Genomic DNA, 19,892 nt, shown 5'->3' with positions numbered 1-19,892 from the left:
TTGGTAGCTCCTGTTTTACTCTGGACTTGTTATTTTGAATGTATCCTGCAGTACCCCTAATCCACCAGTGGTGCTGCTATTATGCCTTGCCTTGTCACGTCCCAGAGGTTAACCAACTGCACTACCTAATCATCTGCACCTGTTGTCTCCTTATTTATACTTGCCTCTCCCAGTTACCTTTGCTGGTCATTGTTGTTCATGTTGCTGTGCCTGACATTGTTGTGCTCGTGCTTCTCCTGTTCCCTGGGATTTCTACAAGCTGCTTGCAGACATCTCTTTACCTGGTTTCTCTCCACAGCCTGTTCACCTGCACCAGCCGTGTTCCTTGTCATTTACTTTCAGCCTCTCTCAGCAACTCTTGTTCAATATCTGCAACACTCGGTTTGTACCATTCTGCAGTATCTGGATCATATCTGTACAATAAATATCATGTGCTTTCACCATATTTCAGGCTCCGTAGCTGTCATTCCAGCTTTCAGCATTGAAGTGTGACAATAGCGTTGTTAGTGTTGTGGCCAGAGCAGGCACATGTTGATCTTCTTAATGATAGATCTTATTATAGACATTCAAGATCACTGAGTCTACAGACTAACAGCTGAATGTGTGTTATGGCTGCAGATTTTTGTATCACGACCCATTTTTCCTTTTGGGTAGAAGGATCTTTCCTTATTTTTTCTAGTGTCCTTTCATGTTGCTGCCGTAGGACATGGCCACCAGATCTGGTAAATATCTCTGTGTTGATGTGCAGAAGGCCATATTGACAACAAGAATAAACCTTTATCAAACTTGCATGCCCTCGTGGCCATTCACACCAGGTCCAAACACCTTATCTTATCTGCAGAACAACACTTTGGTAAAGAGTATGCAGTGGGTGAACACCTAGTACAGGTTGTGGCAGAGGAGAGGCTGAAGGTTATTGTTTACTCCTAGGGTGATGTGGTATAGGTGGGTTTGTTTTAAACTCGCAACCATGCTTATGAGGACAACTATCATTCCTATGGGGTAATTACTTGTTGATGATATTGAGAAGGTCAAAGGTCAGTCCACTACAGTTCATTCACACCCTCTAGCAAATAGAGAACACCTTGTCTACTGAATACAGTCAGGAATATTATGAAGACCCGGGTATATAGTCTAGTCATCTGGTACAAGCAGTTAGCCCAAAAAAGAGTACATGATCGGTCAGAGGGCAGATTGATAAACAAGATGATGTCTCACCTGGAGCTGAAAGATTAATATTAAGCTACATGAGAAAAACCAAAATGTTTTGAGTTGTCTATGTTCAGTTCAGTTCTAACATTGTAGCTCCTACTAAACTAATTATATGTGTGTGTTAAGTGTTATAATCTAATCATGTATGAGCTAAGCCGAAACTTTTATGGCTTTTTAATTAGTGATGTCGTACAGAGAACTATAATGTATGATGTATCCTAAATGTATGAACCATATTTATATTGTGAAGACTATACAAACCTGTGTGTGCCCCTCATTAAAGGTCTCTCTCTGCCTGTTACAAGTTCAGAGACCCATACTGCATGTTCAAATATAAACCAACTTGCTCTCACCTGATCCTTGTACAGAGAATTTAATTTCCACAACAGTCTAGAACTGCCACAAAAATAAACAGATACTTTTTTTTTTTTCCCTTAATTTTTTTTTTTATTGAGAACTCAACATATTTTCCAAAGAAAAATGCAATGAAGTGGTATCCCTGACCTATTTGTTACAATTGAGAATATATTAACAATGTTACTGTCGAGGTAATACAGTATTAATTGTAGTATTTTAAACAATTATAAGTTTTAAGAGTTCAACTTATTTAACCTTGAGATGGTAAATTGTGTTTTTCAGGTAAGTGAAGAATGCAGTTGGGAAGGATAGGGGAGGGAGAGGAGGGGTAAGGTGTAAAGGCCTCTCGTGCGAACCCATGTATAGTTTACATAAGAACTGGCGAGTCTCCAATCAGTAAACTTGTTTCACACCAACCTGTCAAGTGAAATCAGGTCTTAATTTGTGACTTCATTGTTCCGGAGAACGTTTCCCAAACTGACAAATATAAGTGTTTGACTGTTTGCTCCTTGTGTAAGGTTGCTTCTAGCCAGTCCATTTGAAAGATGAAGAATAGCTTATACTTAAAAATTGTTGTTGAATAATTTTTCCATCGTTGTGTAATAAATTTATATATGCTCTAACATGAATCCAGATTATTTTTAAATTGCAGGACAGCCCCATAGACAGTGGAATAGTGAGGCTGACATATTGGTGCACTTTGTACATTTAGCAATATCTAACATCATCATCTTCACCATTTATTTATATAGCACCACTAATTCCGCAGCGCTCTACAGAGAACTCACTCACATCAGTCCCTGCCCCATTGGGGCTTACAGTCTAAATTCCCTAACATACACAGACTAGGGTCAATTTGTTAGCAACCAATTAACCTACTAGTATGTTTTTGGAGTGTGGAAGGAAACCAGAGCAAACACGGGGAGAACATACAAACTCCTCACAGATAAGGCCATGGTCGGGAATTGAACTCATGACCCTAGTGCTGTAAGGCAGAAGTGCTAACCACTTAGCCACCGTGCTGCCCTAACATACCAATGTATGGGAAGTTACCCTCTATAACAAATTCTATACACCATCTCTCAATATGGTGTGGCTGCTAGCATTTACATTGATTGCGACAAGGCCATTAGAATGTATGTTGGGAATTGTTCTTGCCATTATGTTATCCTGGTATTGTGTTCCTTTGAGAATATGGTCATTTGTAAGGTTGTGTAGAAATGGGAAATAGCATTTCAAAGGTTCCTGGACAGATATGCACTATGATGTAGTACATACCCTTGTGTACCAAACTCCCATTGTCCCATAGATTGTAAGCTTGCGCGCAGGGCCCTCTCACCACTCTGTCTGTTTTACTCAGTATTGTTTTATTAGTTTGCTCCCAATTTTAAAGTGCTACAGAATCTGGTGGCGCTATATAAATAAATGTTGATGATGATAAATACGTTTCAACGTAGGGACTGCCTGGGAGTAAGGAACGCTTTTTAGGGAGCTAGGCTCAGTCAGCATTCTGATTGACGAGATTATTTTTTTTCTTATGTGACTGGATATGACGCTTATTCTTGTTGGAATTTCGTATTTTCCAGAAAGGGAGAGGAATGGGTTTAAGTTCCGCGTATTTGTAATAATAGGCCAGAGGGACATGCTGACATCCACAATGGCTTTTCTGCTATTTCCATCGGAAGGATGGAGAAAGTGGACCAAGTTCAGATTTGGCATAAATTGTTTATCTAGAACCATATTAACATACAAGTTAACCCGTGCATGATACTCATGCATTCTAGTCAAATCAAGCTACTTAAGGTGTTAAAAAGGTTCTTGTTATGCATTTGGGCCATAGCCCAGGCCTCAACCCACAACCATTCCCAACTGTCACTTCTCCTTCAAGAAATATATATATATTTTTTAAATCTTTATAAACACTTTTAACAATTAACAAATTAAATTAACAAATTAAAAACATCTTAGTATACCAAATATCAGCCCTTTCTGAATTTTTTTTCCCACACACACCAAGAATTTAGTAGGTCAGTGTATAACTCTGCCCAGCAGGTGGCGCTGCAGCTTGGTTTTATTTTTTCCCACACACAGACAGACTAACACACGCCACTAGACATTTATATATTAGATATCTTGTCTATTATTCCAATTCGTAAAGTAGTGGCACATAGCTACTTGATTATACAAGACAATATTTGGGAAGTATATACATTCTGTTGTGTTGTTTTTTGTTTTTTTTTAGTAGCATTTTAAGACTGCCCCCCCTACCCAATAAATCATCTGAATGCAGCATTTAAGTTGTTTTTCTTTTCACCTCTATTTGGAAGTATGTGTAGTGGGTAAAGAATTTAGGCAATGGTACCATTTTTATTACATTAGCTCTGCCAAAGTACAACAGTTGTAGGCGATGACAGTTTTTTTTTAGTTCTGCCATAGATTTCTAGAATTGCAGACATATTTAAATGATATGTACACTTTTGGGGGGAAGTATGGTATGTAGTGCTTAACCCACTGCAGGTGAAGGGGTTGACCCCATTTGGGATTTCTGTTTTGACCCAGGAATATAGCTGTAGATTTCTTAATGCTTATTGTGAAGCCTGGAATTTCCCTGTATTATCTTTTTCATTATGGGTGTTAAGCTGCATTCCAGGTTTGCAATGTATAATGTTTCAGAGGACACAGATCACAACAGATACGAGCGGCAGAGGACCAGTAGAAATTGCTGACTGTAGCGCTATTCTTAAGCAAGTTACTTTGCCTGGACATCAAAGTCATTATGAAGTTAATAAGGGGACAGATAAGCCTAATTCTATTCTCTAAGTCAGTGGATCCCAAACTTTCTCAGTTCAAGGCACCCTTAGGGTCTCCAAAATTTTTTCAAGGCAACCCTAAGCCAAAATAATTACCAAGTAGTCCCCCTGCCTTGCTTACCATTGGCCCTGGCCGAGCCACCCCAGGGAGCCTAGGCCCACAGTTTTGGAACCACTGCTCTAAGTAAATGTTTAAAACAAAGGCATTGTCTATCTTAAGCTTGCAAAGCCTCTGAAAATGTATTAAGCTTTTTTTTTTTTTTATGTCACAATTCAACAAGTAGGCCTTCAAACGTCAACATACCTTTTAGTAACTATATAGCACATTGCACTACAAATGCAGCAAATGAATATCGGCACAACACCCAAATAAAAGACAAGGCAGGATCCCGGTACACAAGCGTATTGTTGTTGTTTTTTTAATGAAATCCACATAAAAGGTCAGTGATGAAAAATAAATAAAGATTTCATATGTGTTCACATCCCTTTAAATATTAATTGTGGTTACAAAATGTTGCTGCTCTGGGGGAATTTTAGATATCAGTCTAGAGAATCTCCGTGACAAATAAAATCTGTGTACAAACCCAAACGTTACAGTGCAGGATCTAGTGAGAAATTAACGTGGGAGAATTTATTCTGAACTAAAAACATGTCACATTCAATAAATCACGTCTAAATTTTGTTTTTTTATAAAATTTCGATGGGGGGAAAAAATTAAAATAAATAGACACAATATTAAAGACTTTTCAAATCAAATACGTGGCAGCACGAGAGAGCGCTTCTTCTTTCAAAAATACACAAATCAATGTAACATTTAATAGTCAAGGTTAAGAGCTCACATATTACATACACCCTTAAAACAAAGATACCCAGGATTTCATCCCTTGCCCCTCAGATAAACAGAAGTTTACTCAGCGAGGGAGAGGTGGGTACTTGAGAAAGATTATGCAGGACAAATTCTCAGGTCCGAACTGGGCATGAAGAGGTTGTTTTGGGGTGTACAGCAGAAAATATGGGGGCTTAGAAAAAAAAAAAAAGTTATGACATCAAGCTATATACATTATATACAGACAAATTAGAGCAGGAACATTTTGTAGCATGATCGGACAGACTGTCAGTGGACTGGAGATTGTTCTTTGGACGCTTGTTATGCGACGTTACCCTTTTTACGTGAATTTCTGCTGCACAATCCATCCTTCTTTTATTTTGTGGACTGCACTTTGGCACTTTTGGTGTCGATCATGAAAATTCAGCATTAAATTGCCACTTCACACCTGCCCATCATCACAACCGCACATGATTACAACGTCTAACTGTAGAATTAGGCATCTCTCAATCTTGCTGTGCCACCAATAGCCATCTTTTCATAAGCTGCGTAGTTACAGCTAATCCACGATGGACTGGAAAACAATAACCACCCTGTTTGTTTCATATCCGCCTTACACAGAGACAGTCGTTGTACAGATTTTCCATTGTGTCGGCGGGGGAATGGTGCCGAAATCCGCTCCACTGGTGAAATTGTACCGAATACTGTTGACTTGTATTATTTTAAAACTCCATGTAGTGATCATTACAATGAAAAAATAACTCTAAGCTAGCAGGGCTTATAGAGCGTATAATGTACAGACACAGTATGCGGGAAGTGTTTTTGGCTGCGAGAGAAGGAACAACAGGGGTGGTAGTTCCTTTGGGCTGTTTTGGGGGGGGGGGGGGGGGAAGGAGAGGAGGGGGGGGGGAAATAACAGTTGGCAATTCCTTTTGGATCATCGCTGCTTCAACAAAGCTTTGTACATGGCAAATCCCAGGACGGCAAAGACTGTTGCACCAAAACTTGCTCGCAGCCAGAATGTGGAGCCTTTAAGTTCCGCCTGTGACATGTGCCTGGGAGCATGAAGAGAAAGACATACATTGTTCTGTTAAATGTGACTAAAAATGGAGGATTTGTCATATAAGCTAAATGAGCAAAAGTACGAATGTCAATCTCATGCACAGCGGCTAATGGGAGCAATAGGGAACTACCAGACTACCCCTGTGTGACGTCTGCCATGGAAAATGAGGTTATTAAACAAAGTTTCGTTTCCTGTATTACATTAATAAATCAATTCAATGTTAAAAGAAAATCATTTTTATAAAACTTAATGCCTTTACACACCGTTTTACTAAGAACTTAAAACTCTCCATCAATATATAGCATCTCTGAAGGGAGACACCAGTCATATATCCACATGATTAGTTTAATATGAAGACCAAAGAGCCAGGACACAACAAGATAGTGGCCATGTGTTTAAATACCTATTATAACACATACAGGGTAGAGTCAACCACAAAGGTCCTAAAATTACAATCTGCAACCTTATATTATGGTTTGTGATAAGGCTCATTCCATACAAAACAGGACAAGAACAGAGAAATTCGAAACGATAAATTATTATAGTGTAATACCATGGATAAACCTTTTCAAAGCTTGCTATTAGAAAGTATCGCGTTACTTGCAAGTCACATGACACCTGGCAGCCATCTTTGCTTTCAGCCTAGTACTGTGATTAATGTGATAAGAAGCGTTGAAGAGAATATGTGTGAAAAGAACTGGTAAAGATACTTATTTACTAGGTTAGATGTAGTAACGTCAATCATCTAGCGTAGTATTACTCAAAAGATTTAACATACAAGCTGTTTTGTCAGTTACAATTCTGACAACAAACGTTTGTTTAATCTGAGCTCTTTCAAAATGATAAGAACTTCAGCGCTGTTACATTGTCAAAGTTCTGTACGATTATTAGTATAGGAATTATTTGTATCTGCTGCAACAAATCTGTTTTCCCTATGTCCGTTACAAGACTTTCAAGCATATTCACCTATCAATGAGTCTGATATCTAACATATAACCCCTACTGATCTTAGAATTTAACAGTTCTTGATAAGGGCTGCAAGCTTGAATTTTCATCCTGTTCCATCGCGGGCATATTATTAGATCCCCCAAAATTAAAAGCATGATTTAAAGGACAGTAAACCAATCCAGCATGCATGATTCCACACCAGGGCGAAGAGCCTGAACATTTATTGCTAAATTATAAGGCCACACTAGAGATCATGGAAACATAATTTTTACAAGACAGCAGCCAAATAAATGGCATTCCTTCAGCGGACGCTGAATCCTGGTCATTTCTATGTGTCACGATTCCCCAGCGGGCCAGCGATTCTCAGTCTGACACCTTAACTCCCCGTTTATGTGGAGCTATATTCAGGTTTTATAGCAGGAAAGTGTAAACAGGACAAAATATACATGGCTATAAAATGAAGTCAGGTTTGTTTTGCGATTATAGAAAGTGGACAAAGTTTGTGCCAAGATGATCTTCAGTGATTGTTATACACAAATAAACGCACTGTACAAAGGACACAAATTGATTTGTCCTGATAAGCCAACAGAAACTTTAGCACATGCAGACATTTTCCAGGAGGTCCACCGCTATTGTGCTAGCTAGAGGAAGGAATTCATCAGCCTTGGCAATTAGTATTCAGCATGCTCACTCTAGTTGCCAGGATTGAAAAAAGATATAGAATCGGAAGCTGCCAGGATCCGATGTGGGAAATACTGTATATAAGTTGGTAAAATAGGTAAAGATAAAACAAGCTACAAAACATTTTCAAATATTGAAAATGTTAAATTAACATAAAAAAAATAAGTGGGAATCATCCCATTTAATGCCTAGCATAAAATCCACGTATAACACGCCATTGACAGTCCACTGAACAGTAGCATACGTTGTTTAGTAAGCGACTAGAGCAGGGTTAATATGCCATTTGGACAAATCCCTTAAAAAGGGCACACATGGGAGATACCTGGCAGTGTCTAGAGCTGGTTCAGCAGATTCTTCCATAAAGATGGAATATTCCACGTGGGAGACGGGGTGAACTTGGTGTCCCAGGCTGCTCTCTGCGTCTGTAATCAGCAACTCCCCCAATACATCTATCCAGGCTATCAACCTTATACACATGCACACAGTTCATGGAATGACACAGCGACACCCCCAACAATAAACAACACGCTGGAAAGAGGCCTATTGTAACACTTCATTGGAAACTCTCACAGTGGAACTCTTGGGTAGAGATTTTAGAACTAGTTGAAGAAACCTTCCGGAGCCCGCTAGACAACCTTTCCAGGATACTGAATAAGAACTTTCAATAAAGTGTTTACCTCCGGCTTTCTATAAGGCTTGGAGATTCTGGGACAGAATTTTTCATGTTAATTTGAATGTATAAAATGTCCAATGTGTGAGCTCTTTCTAGGATACAGCATGTTGGTTATTTAAAAACTGGAATAGAAAATGTTGATGAGGCACAAGTCCTCGGTTATAGAAAAGCAATAGGAAAAGGAGGATATGGACTGAACTTCTATACACCTCTCTCACTGGGGTCACTACTGCCCCTTATATTCCTCAGATGAAGCCATTACCATCCATCTCCCTCAAAGCGAAAAATCATTTCTGAACTCCTGAGGACATTTTAGTTGGAATAATGTTCAGCATTCTATAAAGCATACCCAGATGTGTCCAGAGCGGACTCCCATTTACTGTACTAACACAGACCTCAGCTGATGTCTGTTACTCTGGAGGCCTCAGATCCTGCACTAGAAGCTCCAAACCTTGTACAACACGTCTCAAAAGTATCATGGTCTCCAAACAATGGGTAACAACACACTTCTGTGATCCAAACCACTTGCAAAACGCCAGCCCACGACATGCTCATACTGGAAGGGGGAGAACAGACAGGGAAGTATCAGTTTATCGGACAGGCCTTTGCTAGCTGTGCAAATCACAGGAACTGTGTTTCACACAAAGCACAAAACAGCTGATACAATTTAAGCTGCAGTACTTGTTACAGCCACAGCAGTCAGAGTATTGAGAGATGCTGTGTAAAGAAATATTTCCTGGTGGCCTGTATAACCTTGCATTCTGCAGAAAGCTGATACTTCTCCTTCATATGGATCACTGGTGTCAGGTTAGGTCATTAGGGTGAAATGTGGTTTTGGTATACATGCTAAAACCAACCAGCCTAGTGCAATCTCCTGGCTGAGGAGTCATCCCAAGAGAACACAGGAGTACAGAACCAATGCCATACACACAGATGGATCCTGGGATAAACAGCTTCAGTGACGATTCTACTTACTAATCATGTGCATTGCCCTCATATACAGGTAATAACAAATATTGGGCAGAGAGAGTAACACTTGTCTAGAGTGTACTGCCATATCTCTCTGCTGGTGGCAGCCATGTTTAGGATGGACTGTGCTCCTCAGAGCAGAACACACATCTATATTCCTAGGGAGCCATAAGAACAGATCTTCTTTCAAGCAGATTATAGGGGGCAAAAAGTATCATATATAATTAACATTCCCTACTGCCTCTTATACGATCGTGCTTCAATCACCATTTTTCTTTCCATTAATTCCTAGGTAACTGGCTTTTTCAGGAGTAATATACGATGCAGCTCATTCCCACTGTACCAAAATAACTCAATTTCTTTTTCTGGCCAGCTAATGACAGAGCACATAACCATTACTGATCGTCAAAAGTAGTCCATTCTGTCACTGCCTGGAAACTATGTACATAGAGTGGGGGCCTCCTTGGACTGTTAATTAAAATTGTAACCAGTGGGGTTTTTGGTGGCCAGTGAACCAATTTAAAAAAAAAAAAGGAAAAGGAAGATAGCAAAACAGGTTTCTGATGATTGAGATTAGAAAATCTACAGGGCAGATAACTCAAATTTCCTTAGGTTAATAACAATTGGTTACATGACGCACTTTTTCTGTAACCTGCAAATCGCTGTGTATACTGGTGGCACTATATAAACTAAAAGGTGCACCATGAACCTTTGAGCACAATTATAAGTGAACCCAGGGTAGGTTGGTGCCATTAGTCACCAGCAGGTGGCGCCATTGGATAAAGGGTCTGTGAATTTAGCCTCAGAGGTAACTCTAATAGTTAAAGTGAATGCTGTGATCGCTATATTGTGGTCAGCATAAAACAAAAAGAAATCAGAAATAAATAATATGGAGGGAAGACAGACACTATGAGTTGTGGTAACTCAAGCTGTTGGTGTGGTGTGGTTACATGTTAATTGGTGAGAATTGCACTGGTAAAGGTTTAGTAATTAGTATCCTATTGATTGTAACATGTGCGTCAGACGTAACTAGCACAGCCAAGTTCTCAGAGTGTGCATGAGGCTTTCATTATACAAGTCACTGATGTACTTGTCAGTTACATTCAGAGCGGAGAGTTAGTCTTCTGGACAGACAATGCACAGATGCGCCCCCTCCTGGAGAAGTGGAGATTGCCTCTACCTCAGTGGCACATTGTGCAGTGTAAGCACATTACACACAGCACTACATGCCCCACAATGGGTCAAACTCCAAAACACGCATAACAAAAAGGAGGGCGGGGGTTGGGGAAGGGGGGGGGTTAGGTCGGAACACTACGATTTCACTAATTTTTATTTTTTTGCTAGAATTTTTAAATATTTTATTCTCAATTTAAGACACTGGGACAGTGTGTTTTGTCATCAGGCAAAGACTGGAACGTCTGACATCGTTGGTGATCTAGCATTACTTGCATCTGCCAATGTACATGGGGTTTATGTAATCTATATTCTAGGTCCAGCGTTATATGGCTGTGATGACCGGGAATAACCCCCAGTGTGGAATTACAGAATGAGAGTTTGCCTGGAGTCACATAATTAGAATACTGGCAACCAATCAACAACTGTCACAGAACTATAAATCTTGAAATATTTTCTAAAAACTTGCCAATAGCTGCCCGACTAATCATGGCTGACCTAGATTGGCTCCAAAGACCATGTGACACACTGCGGGGGTCCGGGACCGACTGCTAATATTTTGGAGAAACAGTTATGGGGATTAGTATTGAGTGTTAATTACCATTATTTTGGTCAGTATACTGAGCGGTGAATTCACCATCAACACAGCTTTTTAATGTGAAGGGTCCTGGTATGTTATATGGCCATGGTGTCTCAACTATTGAAGAGGGTTAAATAAATGAAAGTATAAAATTAATTGTTCCTTTAATGCATTCATCCCGTGTGTGTCTGCAAAGCTCAGTTACATCTCAGCCAATTTAATATTAATCCCTATATTTGTAATCCCACACAGTTGAAAGAGGTCAACCAGGAACAGGAGCAATCTTGACTTTCTGATTGGGGGTGGGGGGTGCAGTTGTACTACGGTTCTGTTAAACGCTGGAGTGGTCCTTAACCCGCTACTCACTATGCTGACAACACACTAAAAACGGAGGACTAGTTAACTGTTAACGGGGAGACATGGTGCAACAATAAGAGTGTAATGGTCTTCCAGAGAAACTGAAATGAACACCTGGAGGAAATAAGAAAAGAAACAAACAATGCTAAAAACACACTACACAGGTTTCTGGGGTTGATAGATACTTGGAAAAAAAACCAAAAAAAAAACCCAATAAATATCTTATCTCATACTCTATGGAGCCCATTTACGTAACTTTGTGGTCAAACTGCACAAATAAATCAATAATTCCACCCGAAACCATAAGACATGCACAGAACTCTAAGAAGAACTTCAGGAGCTGGGAATGTTTTCAATCAATCATTGAGCTCTGACAGAAGCAAGCATTGTATAGCCACCACAGCTTCTATTCAGCAGTCTTATTACAGGAGAACCAAGGTGGAGAAAACAATCATCCTGCCACCTCTGGCAGACAGAGGCATGGCCGGGACCTGTCTGCAAAACAGAGGGTTGTCTGGTCACCAACCAGCTGGTCTGTTAAATGGGTAGAGGTGGGGTGTTACATGATCATTTTAGGTTAGGTTGAAGTTGCTATTTAATGCTCTCATCGTTTCATGACTATTACTGTACTAGTGGGTGGTTGTGCACTGGACGAGGTGTATCCTGGATTCTCTTACACAACTTCCAGACAGCCAACAAACACACACTTCGGTGTATTAAGGAACAACGTGCCAGCGGATCACACAATCTACAAACAGAGGCAGTAATATTAATGTACACCGGGGAGCCAGATAATAACATTTAACTACACAATACAGTCTACGCATAATATATTAGTAAGTTAACGCACTCTGTACTGGCAGCTAATATCCAGCCACACAGGCAGAATATATATATTAGTAGATCAATACACTTTGGGTTGACACATAATATCATCTAACTACAAACGCAGTTTATACAACTGTATATAAACATTTGAGCACGCCTGACTCACCAAACACCCGCAGGGTCAAGTTAAAAATTACATATTTGTGCACAGTTTAATGCACAATTACCACTTCTTAATTTAAGGCAGGTGCAGACAATTCCAACGTTGCATAAATGCTCCGACCCTTCCAACCTCCCAGGGTGTTACGTTTGCTCTCAACACTCAATGAAAGTTTTCCAAGCAGATGACAAAGCAGGGGAACGTTATAAAATGTATTTTATAAAAACACTTCCAGCTTGGGATTTTCCCTGCCACAAACAGAATTAAGAAATAGAAGTTATAGGAAATGGTTATGCTTCAGGATCGTGTGTCAGCCAGTGGATCAGGAAATATTGTCCAGGTGGAAGAAAAGAAAAGATTCGGCTATCTATCAACAAATGCTAATATCCCAGACTCAGCGAAGACACGTAACCAGGAAAAAAAAATATAGGGGTTGGATTCTGAGCAAAACATAAAAACTCAAAATAAAGCACAAAATATTTCAGGGACAAATTATTAACGGGTTTCAGAATGGACCTTACAGTCCCCAGACTTGTTGAAAATCTGTGGGTAGATTTAAAAAATGCAAATATTACAGTCCTGGAAGAGTTCTGCAAGCAAAGTGGGAAACTATTCCTAAAGCAACAACAGGAAGACCTCTAGCTGGCTACAAGATACATTCGGAAGCTGTGATTTCCGCCAAAGGAGATGTTACCAAGTACTGACTGACAGGGCTCCTGAACATGCAAATTCACCAACTTATTTACTTTCAATCTGTGACATTAAGCAAATAACCGGTGTCCTGTTTATGTCTGCACCCTAGAAATTGTGTTCACTGCTCTTCACTGCTAGTGAAACATGCAACTTTAACAGGGACGCCCAAATGTTTGCATACAATATATTAGTAGGTTATTGCACTCCGGCCTGGCGGATAATAAAATCAAAAGACCTGTTGACAACGGACGTGAAGAGTTTGTTCTTTACAGCCTGGAGGAGGTCAGAGTGCAGGAGGTTTTGACACAGGCAGAATGTACACCTATTGCAGGTACAGAGGCAGCGTAGTCGGGCGTGACTGCGGAGACACACAGAAGATACATGTTCAGAATGTGCTGATTGTACACAGCTTTCTACATGTATGTAATAGTGCATGTGTGTCCCGGCTACATCCAATGATTATTGTACTGTAAAAGCCACGTACCCAGGGTCTACCTGCACACATTCATTAATATGGAGATGTACTGTACAGTCATTTAACAACACATTTAAAATAATGTATACCTGAATCGGATTACACATACAGACTTATTTTAAAGCCTTTAAAAGGACAACTAAACCTAAACACATAAATCGATAACACAAATTTTTATTTTTTTTTCTTACCTGAAGTTTTCACTGCAGCTTAAAGCAGCAATCCCATAATAAAAACTATGTTTTCTTCCTTTTTTTGAACATAAACCATTGGTGGATTATAAGAAGCAGCTTGGTAATTATCCCTTTTTCTTGATTTGTTTCTTCAGACTGCTATCAAGGATTTGGAATTATGCAGACTTTTCATAGTTTCATATGACTATCATGGCAACCACAGTCACATGGCACATGATGCAGTGTGTGTGGGGAGGGGGGGGTGGGGGTGGGGTGGTTGGAACGCCCCTCTGTGCTCGGTTTCCACTGTTAAATCTCTATCCAGCAAGAGTTACCCAAGAGACTGGCCATCATCCAATATCTGGTTTCTCAGTTTTTAAGAAAATGGCCTATTTCCTCAGCAAAGGGTAGAACAGGAAGCAAACTGCAGATTTACCATCAGATATTTAAGATATATTCTAAAACGTACAGTGCTGGGTTTAGATGCACTTTAAGGAGATAATATCACTATTACCTAAATATCAGGCCTGGTCTAATACACCTTGTGCAATAAAATGATTTAGAAATCACTTCTGTTTCCAGATTCTCAATTTTCCTTCATAAAAACCACTTGGACCCCAGGTGATTGACAATGGACAACAGGTTATAAATGTAATTGTCCGAGTAGAACCTTAAGCATTACGGCTCCAGTTATTTCCAGCTAAACCCATCAGATGATATTGTTGTACAATACACAGACAGTGCCCGAGACTGTATAGACCTACCACCAGGAAACCCTGCAAAATTATGTCACTAAAAGGCTCGTGCTATATGTTTCGGTAGGCAAATAAAAGAGTGGAAGCTTCTTCTGCGAAACATCCGATGAGGTTATAGACAGGAACACCATTCTAACCCCCAAAAAAACCTCCAGATCTTATACATTTTACATATATATTATTGAAGTTGTATTTCAGGTTTAGTGGTCCTTTAACCAACCCTGTACATGGATGCAGTGCCTGTATGTGTGTGTAAGATGTACGTGACATTTCCTGCATTAAAAACATGAGTAAACTGCACGTTATACATGTGACAATATCAAATAACTCCACTATAGCTTCGTGTGGGAGGACCAGACATGGGAGAAATTCATGCGTGTGACAGCCGGGAGAGGACAGGCGGAAAGGTATTATAAAGGGCCATGCAACAAACCATCTGCAATTGCCTTATAAACCCATACCGGCCTATCACGGCCATAGCATCAGCCCCTGTGTTAGGTTACATCTTCATCACTCCTCTTCCATATAGCAGAATAGAAACTAGAGAGTTTGTGAATACAACACAATACAGACAGAACATCAGGTTACAATACAAGCAGGAATAAAAGAGGACTTGTGATAAATGGGTATATTGCATAGTAAAAGTCTCCATGGTTACTGGCTTGGTTTCGCTCACAGTGTTGTGTATATAAAGTGTAACACTAGGACGATCCTTTCCTCGGACTGTCTATTAATCAAAAAGATATGAAAACTAACTGCTGTATCTTACATAACTGCTAACAGGGCAGCTGTTCTTCTTCTCTATATTATATAAAAACACCGTTCCCATCAGAAGGAACAGAATTAATTCAGGCATTTTTTGTTGTTGTTGCTCTTCATGTATAAAAGGAGTTTTACATTAATTCCTGCAATTCTAAACCCTGCAGACAACAGAATTCCATGGTAAATAATCAGATTGTAAAGTTTTCTCTACAACGCAGGGAGATACAAAAATAAAAAAGGCAGTGAATGTGAATCAAACTACAGCAGGATTCCAGCCATGGGGGGAAAGCAGACATTAAATTGCTACAAGTCACTTTTAACAAGATAGAACATTAGGTGCTAGCAAGGTTACATTTCTGATGTGAAAGGAGACGAGACACTTTATAATTTGTTTCAAGATCTAAAAAACATTCAATGGAATTGAAATTCGAACATTCTTGTAAAGCAATGCTGGGTTATAAACCCTGCACGACCCCATGAAAAATCACCCATGGACATAAACAGACTAAGTAATGGAGAACAGGGATGTCACATGACAGGCCAAGGATCATGGTCAATCATTTAGGAAGTTTTATGCGTCAAACATCTCCTTTTCTCTGACATCTCATGTCTTCTATGTTCCCTTTTCCGGTACAATGTAAGCTCTTTTGGGCAGCGACTTTTCATTTCATGTTATTGCATGGTCCTTAATTTGTACTGTAACATCTCAATATTCTACAGTTCTGCAGAATATGTTGGCAATAATAACTTAATTATCAACCTCCAGTAAGCTTGAATCTGTGGGCAGCTGTAAATAAGGTGAAATAATTTACAGAGAGCTCTTTGAAATAAAGGTCATCTTTCTATATCCCCTCCCTGCAGTTATATTTTCTTACCGGATTCTCTGTCCCAATGTAAGCCTGTCAGATCACCAAAGTAATCCACCTAGCAATTGTTTGCTGTAATGTAGGCCAACCGCTCTTGTATGCATCAAGAGATTATCGGTTTTCCTAAACTCAAGAGTCCTGTTAACATAAATCTTTACAGTTCTAACATCCAAAGAGTGAAGTGATTCCTCTTCCTCTGAAGGCTAGGAAGATGCCATGATTACAATGTCCTGATTTAAGGGAACCCTAAAAAGTACCTTAGACTGAAAGGATTGCTTTGTCCTAAGGACATCTTTATCATTGTGAAAAAGTCCTCCCTGCAAGAAAGTCTGCACTTTTGGAAAAGTAGCATGCTCTTCTGAAAACAGAAAGAACAGAGATGAGAGATCTGGGGGTAAATGTACCAAGTTGAGAGTTTTCCGGTGGGTTTGAATAGTGGAGATGTTGCCTATAGCAACCAATCAGATTCTAGCTGTAATTTTGTAGACTGTACTAAATAAATAATAACTAGAATCTGATTGGTTTTTCAAACCCACTGGAAAACTCTCAGCTTGATACATTTACCTCCTGGACTTTTTAAAGAACAGAGTCTCAATCCACAATTCAACTTGTCCAGGAAATCAGCCTCCCAGTTCCCCATCCTTGGAATGACCATCACTGACAATGCTGGAGTTCCACCCAATGCAATAACTTGTAGGTTTTGTCCTTTGCAAGAGACCACTGTGTTCCTCAGACTGAATCTTTATGGGCGTACCCCGCAGCAGAAGATGTCCTCTGACTAGAACGTTTATTACCCCTTTTAGTTCTAGCTAAAAGGGGTAATAAACCGGAAGACCGACTTCTGCTGGAGACCAAAGATCCTGACACATACATTACAGAGTGACATCTTCAAGCCCCGAAAGTTGGCACCTGTAGTCACGACTGTCCAATCCAAAATGGCACATGGATGGGCCTTGTTGAGGTTGTCTACTCTGAGCCACCAAAGGAAGGAGTGGCTCATCTTTGGAGAAAGCTTGATGAATTCGCTGGTCAAGTGATAGAGAACTTTTCTGTTCTGAAACAAAACAAGCTTGATCTGGAACGCGCTTGAATGGAACTGTGTACATTTCACGGCCTCAATGGTCGGACCCATCCTCCTTAGGATTTTCATGCCTAAATTAACAGGGATCCGTTCTATAGAGTCACTATTATTTATCAGTCTGCATAATTAGTATATCTTGTCTTGATGCAAGAATAGCCTCTGCTTTCAGGAAAGACTGCCAAGGAGGATATGGTTGGCTGTTTCAGCACATCTCCACAACCCCCAGCACTAAATATTGCCATCTTCCAGAGGATGGATTCTTATTGACCAGAGTGCCTAGTGAGAGGCTGCTGTACAAAGCAGCCCCTCACGTGACCCATCTCCCTAAAACGCGACTGTGGATTCTCTTGTCCAAGTCAGGAGAGGGCAGTTAATATGCCTGAAGCCGCGACTCTGGCGTGTGGTCCGGCACCCGATGGTGCAGTTGCAGTGTGGGTCACCCGGTTGATCGGATTGAGAGCTGGGGAATCTGGAGTCTGGGGAATCTGAAGTTAACACCATTCCTGAACAGTTTAGTGCAGTGCGGCAGGGCGCATTATTCTGCTGAAAGAGGCCACTGCCATCAGGGAATACCGTTGCCATGAAGGGTGTACTTGGTCTGCAACAATATTTAGGTAGATGATACCTGTCAAAGTAACAACCACATATATACCAGGACCCAAGGTTTCCCAGGAGAACGCTGCCCACACCATCAGACTATCTCTACTGGCTTGCCTTCTTCCAATATGGCACCTGGATGCACTCTTTTCCAGTTAAGCAACGCACACATGGCCATCCACATGATGTAAAAGAAAACATGATTCAGACCAGGTCACTTTCTTCCATTGCTCCATGGTCCCGTTCTGGCACTCCAATGCCAACTGTAGGCCCTTTTGGCGGTGGATAGGTGTCAGCCCGGGTATTGTGACCAGTCTGCAGCCCCATGAGCAGCAAGCTGTGATGCACTGTGTGTTCCGACACCTTTCTATCATAACCAGCATTAACTTTTTGAGCAATTTGTGCTACAGTAGCTCTTCTGTGAGATTAGACCAGACGGGCCGCCAGCCTTCACTCTACACATGCATCAATTAGCCGTGGGCGCCCATGACTGTAGCTGATTCTCCTTCCTTGGACCACTTTTGTTAGGTATTAACCACTCCATACAAGGAACACCCCAAAACACCTGCCATTTTGGAGGTGCTCTGACCCAGTCATCTAGCCATCACAATTTGGTCCTTGTCAAAGTCGCTCAGATCCTTACACTTGCCCTTTTTTCCTGCTTCCAATACCTCAAATTCAAGAACGGACTTTTCACTTGCTGCCTAATATATCCCACCCCTTGACAGGAGACATTGTAATGAGATAATCAATGTTATTCACTTCACTTGTTAGTGGCTTTGATCTTGTGGCTGATCGGTGACAGACGACTGTCCGTCTCTCAAACAGGAATGTATGCGAGAAGGTACAAAAGAGGGCAACAAGGAGGCGGCGGCACATGCTGTGATCACGTGACAGTCAGGGAGAGGTACATGCATTGGTTATATAACGCATAAAGGAGGAGATACAAAGTACTCACGGATACATGGACATTGTGGTCATCTTGATGAAGATGTCCCTGCTGGGGTTGTCAGCAGTGTTACACGTGAAGGCTTGGGGCGGAGGCATCTTGTGCTTTTTACAGAAGTCCGCAGGAGAGATACAGCTCTCCTGCTTCACCTCACCGAGGTCAGACTTAGCTGCAACTACGAGGCAGGGGGTACGGCTGTCCATGAAGTGTTGCTGTGGGGGAAGGAGAGTTATGATCGATCAGAACACACGCCCAATGTATGGTGAGCTAAAGCAGCACATGACTATGAGTAGAGTTTACATAGGACTTATCTTGCCGGAAGCTCCTGCCACCTTCGGTGGTCCAGCACTATGGAGTCCTCCATCTACGCCTAACACCCTCTGTAACAGGATCAGATTTGAATGGAATAGAACAAAACTAGTTTATCCCTACATGGTTCAAACCTGATCACTGTAGGCTTGTGAAACAGCAGCGGGAGGTTGGCCGTAGACCGGGGACTCCGCATGGCCAGCACACCTAAAAATGTCAGGAGCTACAGGACAGCTAAATGCTATATACACTCTACTAGAGCATGTACAGTAAACATTTACAGATAGGATTGGGATTGTATTGATCTTAAATATATGGGAGTGAGCTAGCTGCAGATCTGTACAAACCTTAAACATTCTGGCGCAGTATTCAAAGGACTTTGGGTTAGTAATATCATAGACCAGGCAAACCACATCACAAGCGGTGTCAGCAGGAGACAAGGTTTCGCACTCGGTAACGTGGTGCAGCTGAAAGACAAGTCCATTATTCGGAGTGAGAAGTAGACAACAGGGAGGGACTTAAACATCACAGAGGATAAAGAGGTGTCAAGCACTGCACAGAGATCAGCGATTACACAGACACGTTACCACACTAT

At 40.8% G+C, this 19,892-nt stretch overlaps 1 protein-coding gene across 4 annotated transcripts in view; it reads right to left on the bottom strand.

Annotated features, from left to right (window-relative positions):
• Nucleotides 1-4,766: 4,766 nt before the first annotated feature.
• RHOT1 (ras homolog family member T1) overlaps nt 4,767-19,892 on the bottom strand; it is a 34,850-nt gene continuing 19,724 nt past the window's right edge. Inside the window, exons 17-21 of one of the 4 annotated variants that reach the window (XM_075178080.1) lie at nt 19,645-19,764; nt 18,998-19,200; nt 13,566-13,688; nt 8,220-8,363; nt 4,767-6,260 (exon numbers count right to left, since the gene is read on the bottom strand). In XM_075178080.1, the coding sequence (XP_075034181.1) occupies nt 6,143-6,260; nt 8,220-8,363; nt 13,566-13,688; nt 18,998-19,200; nt 19,645-19,764 (708 nt within the window). In that variant the 3' untranslated portion in view covers nt 4,767-6,142. The other 3 variants (XM_075178081.1, XM_075178082.1, XM_075178083.1) reach the window with 3 other exon arrangements.

Source organism: Mixophyes fleayi, chromosome 6, assembly GCF_038048845.1.
Source record: "Mixophyes fleayi isolate aMixFle1 chromosome 6, aMixFle1.hap1, whole genome shotgun sequence".
Lineage (NCBI taxonomy): Eukaryota > Metazoa > Chordata > Amphibia > Anura > Limnodynastidae > Mixophyes > Mixophyes fleayi.
The sequence above is the reverse complement of the archived record's forward strand: the minus strand, read 5'-3'. Positions and strand labels throughout refer to the sequence as shown.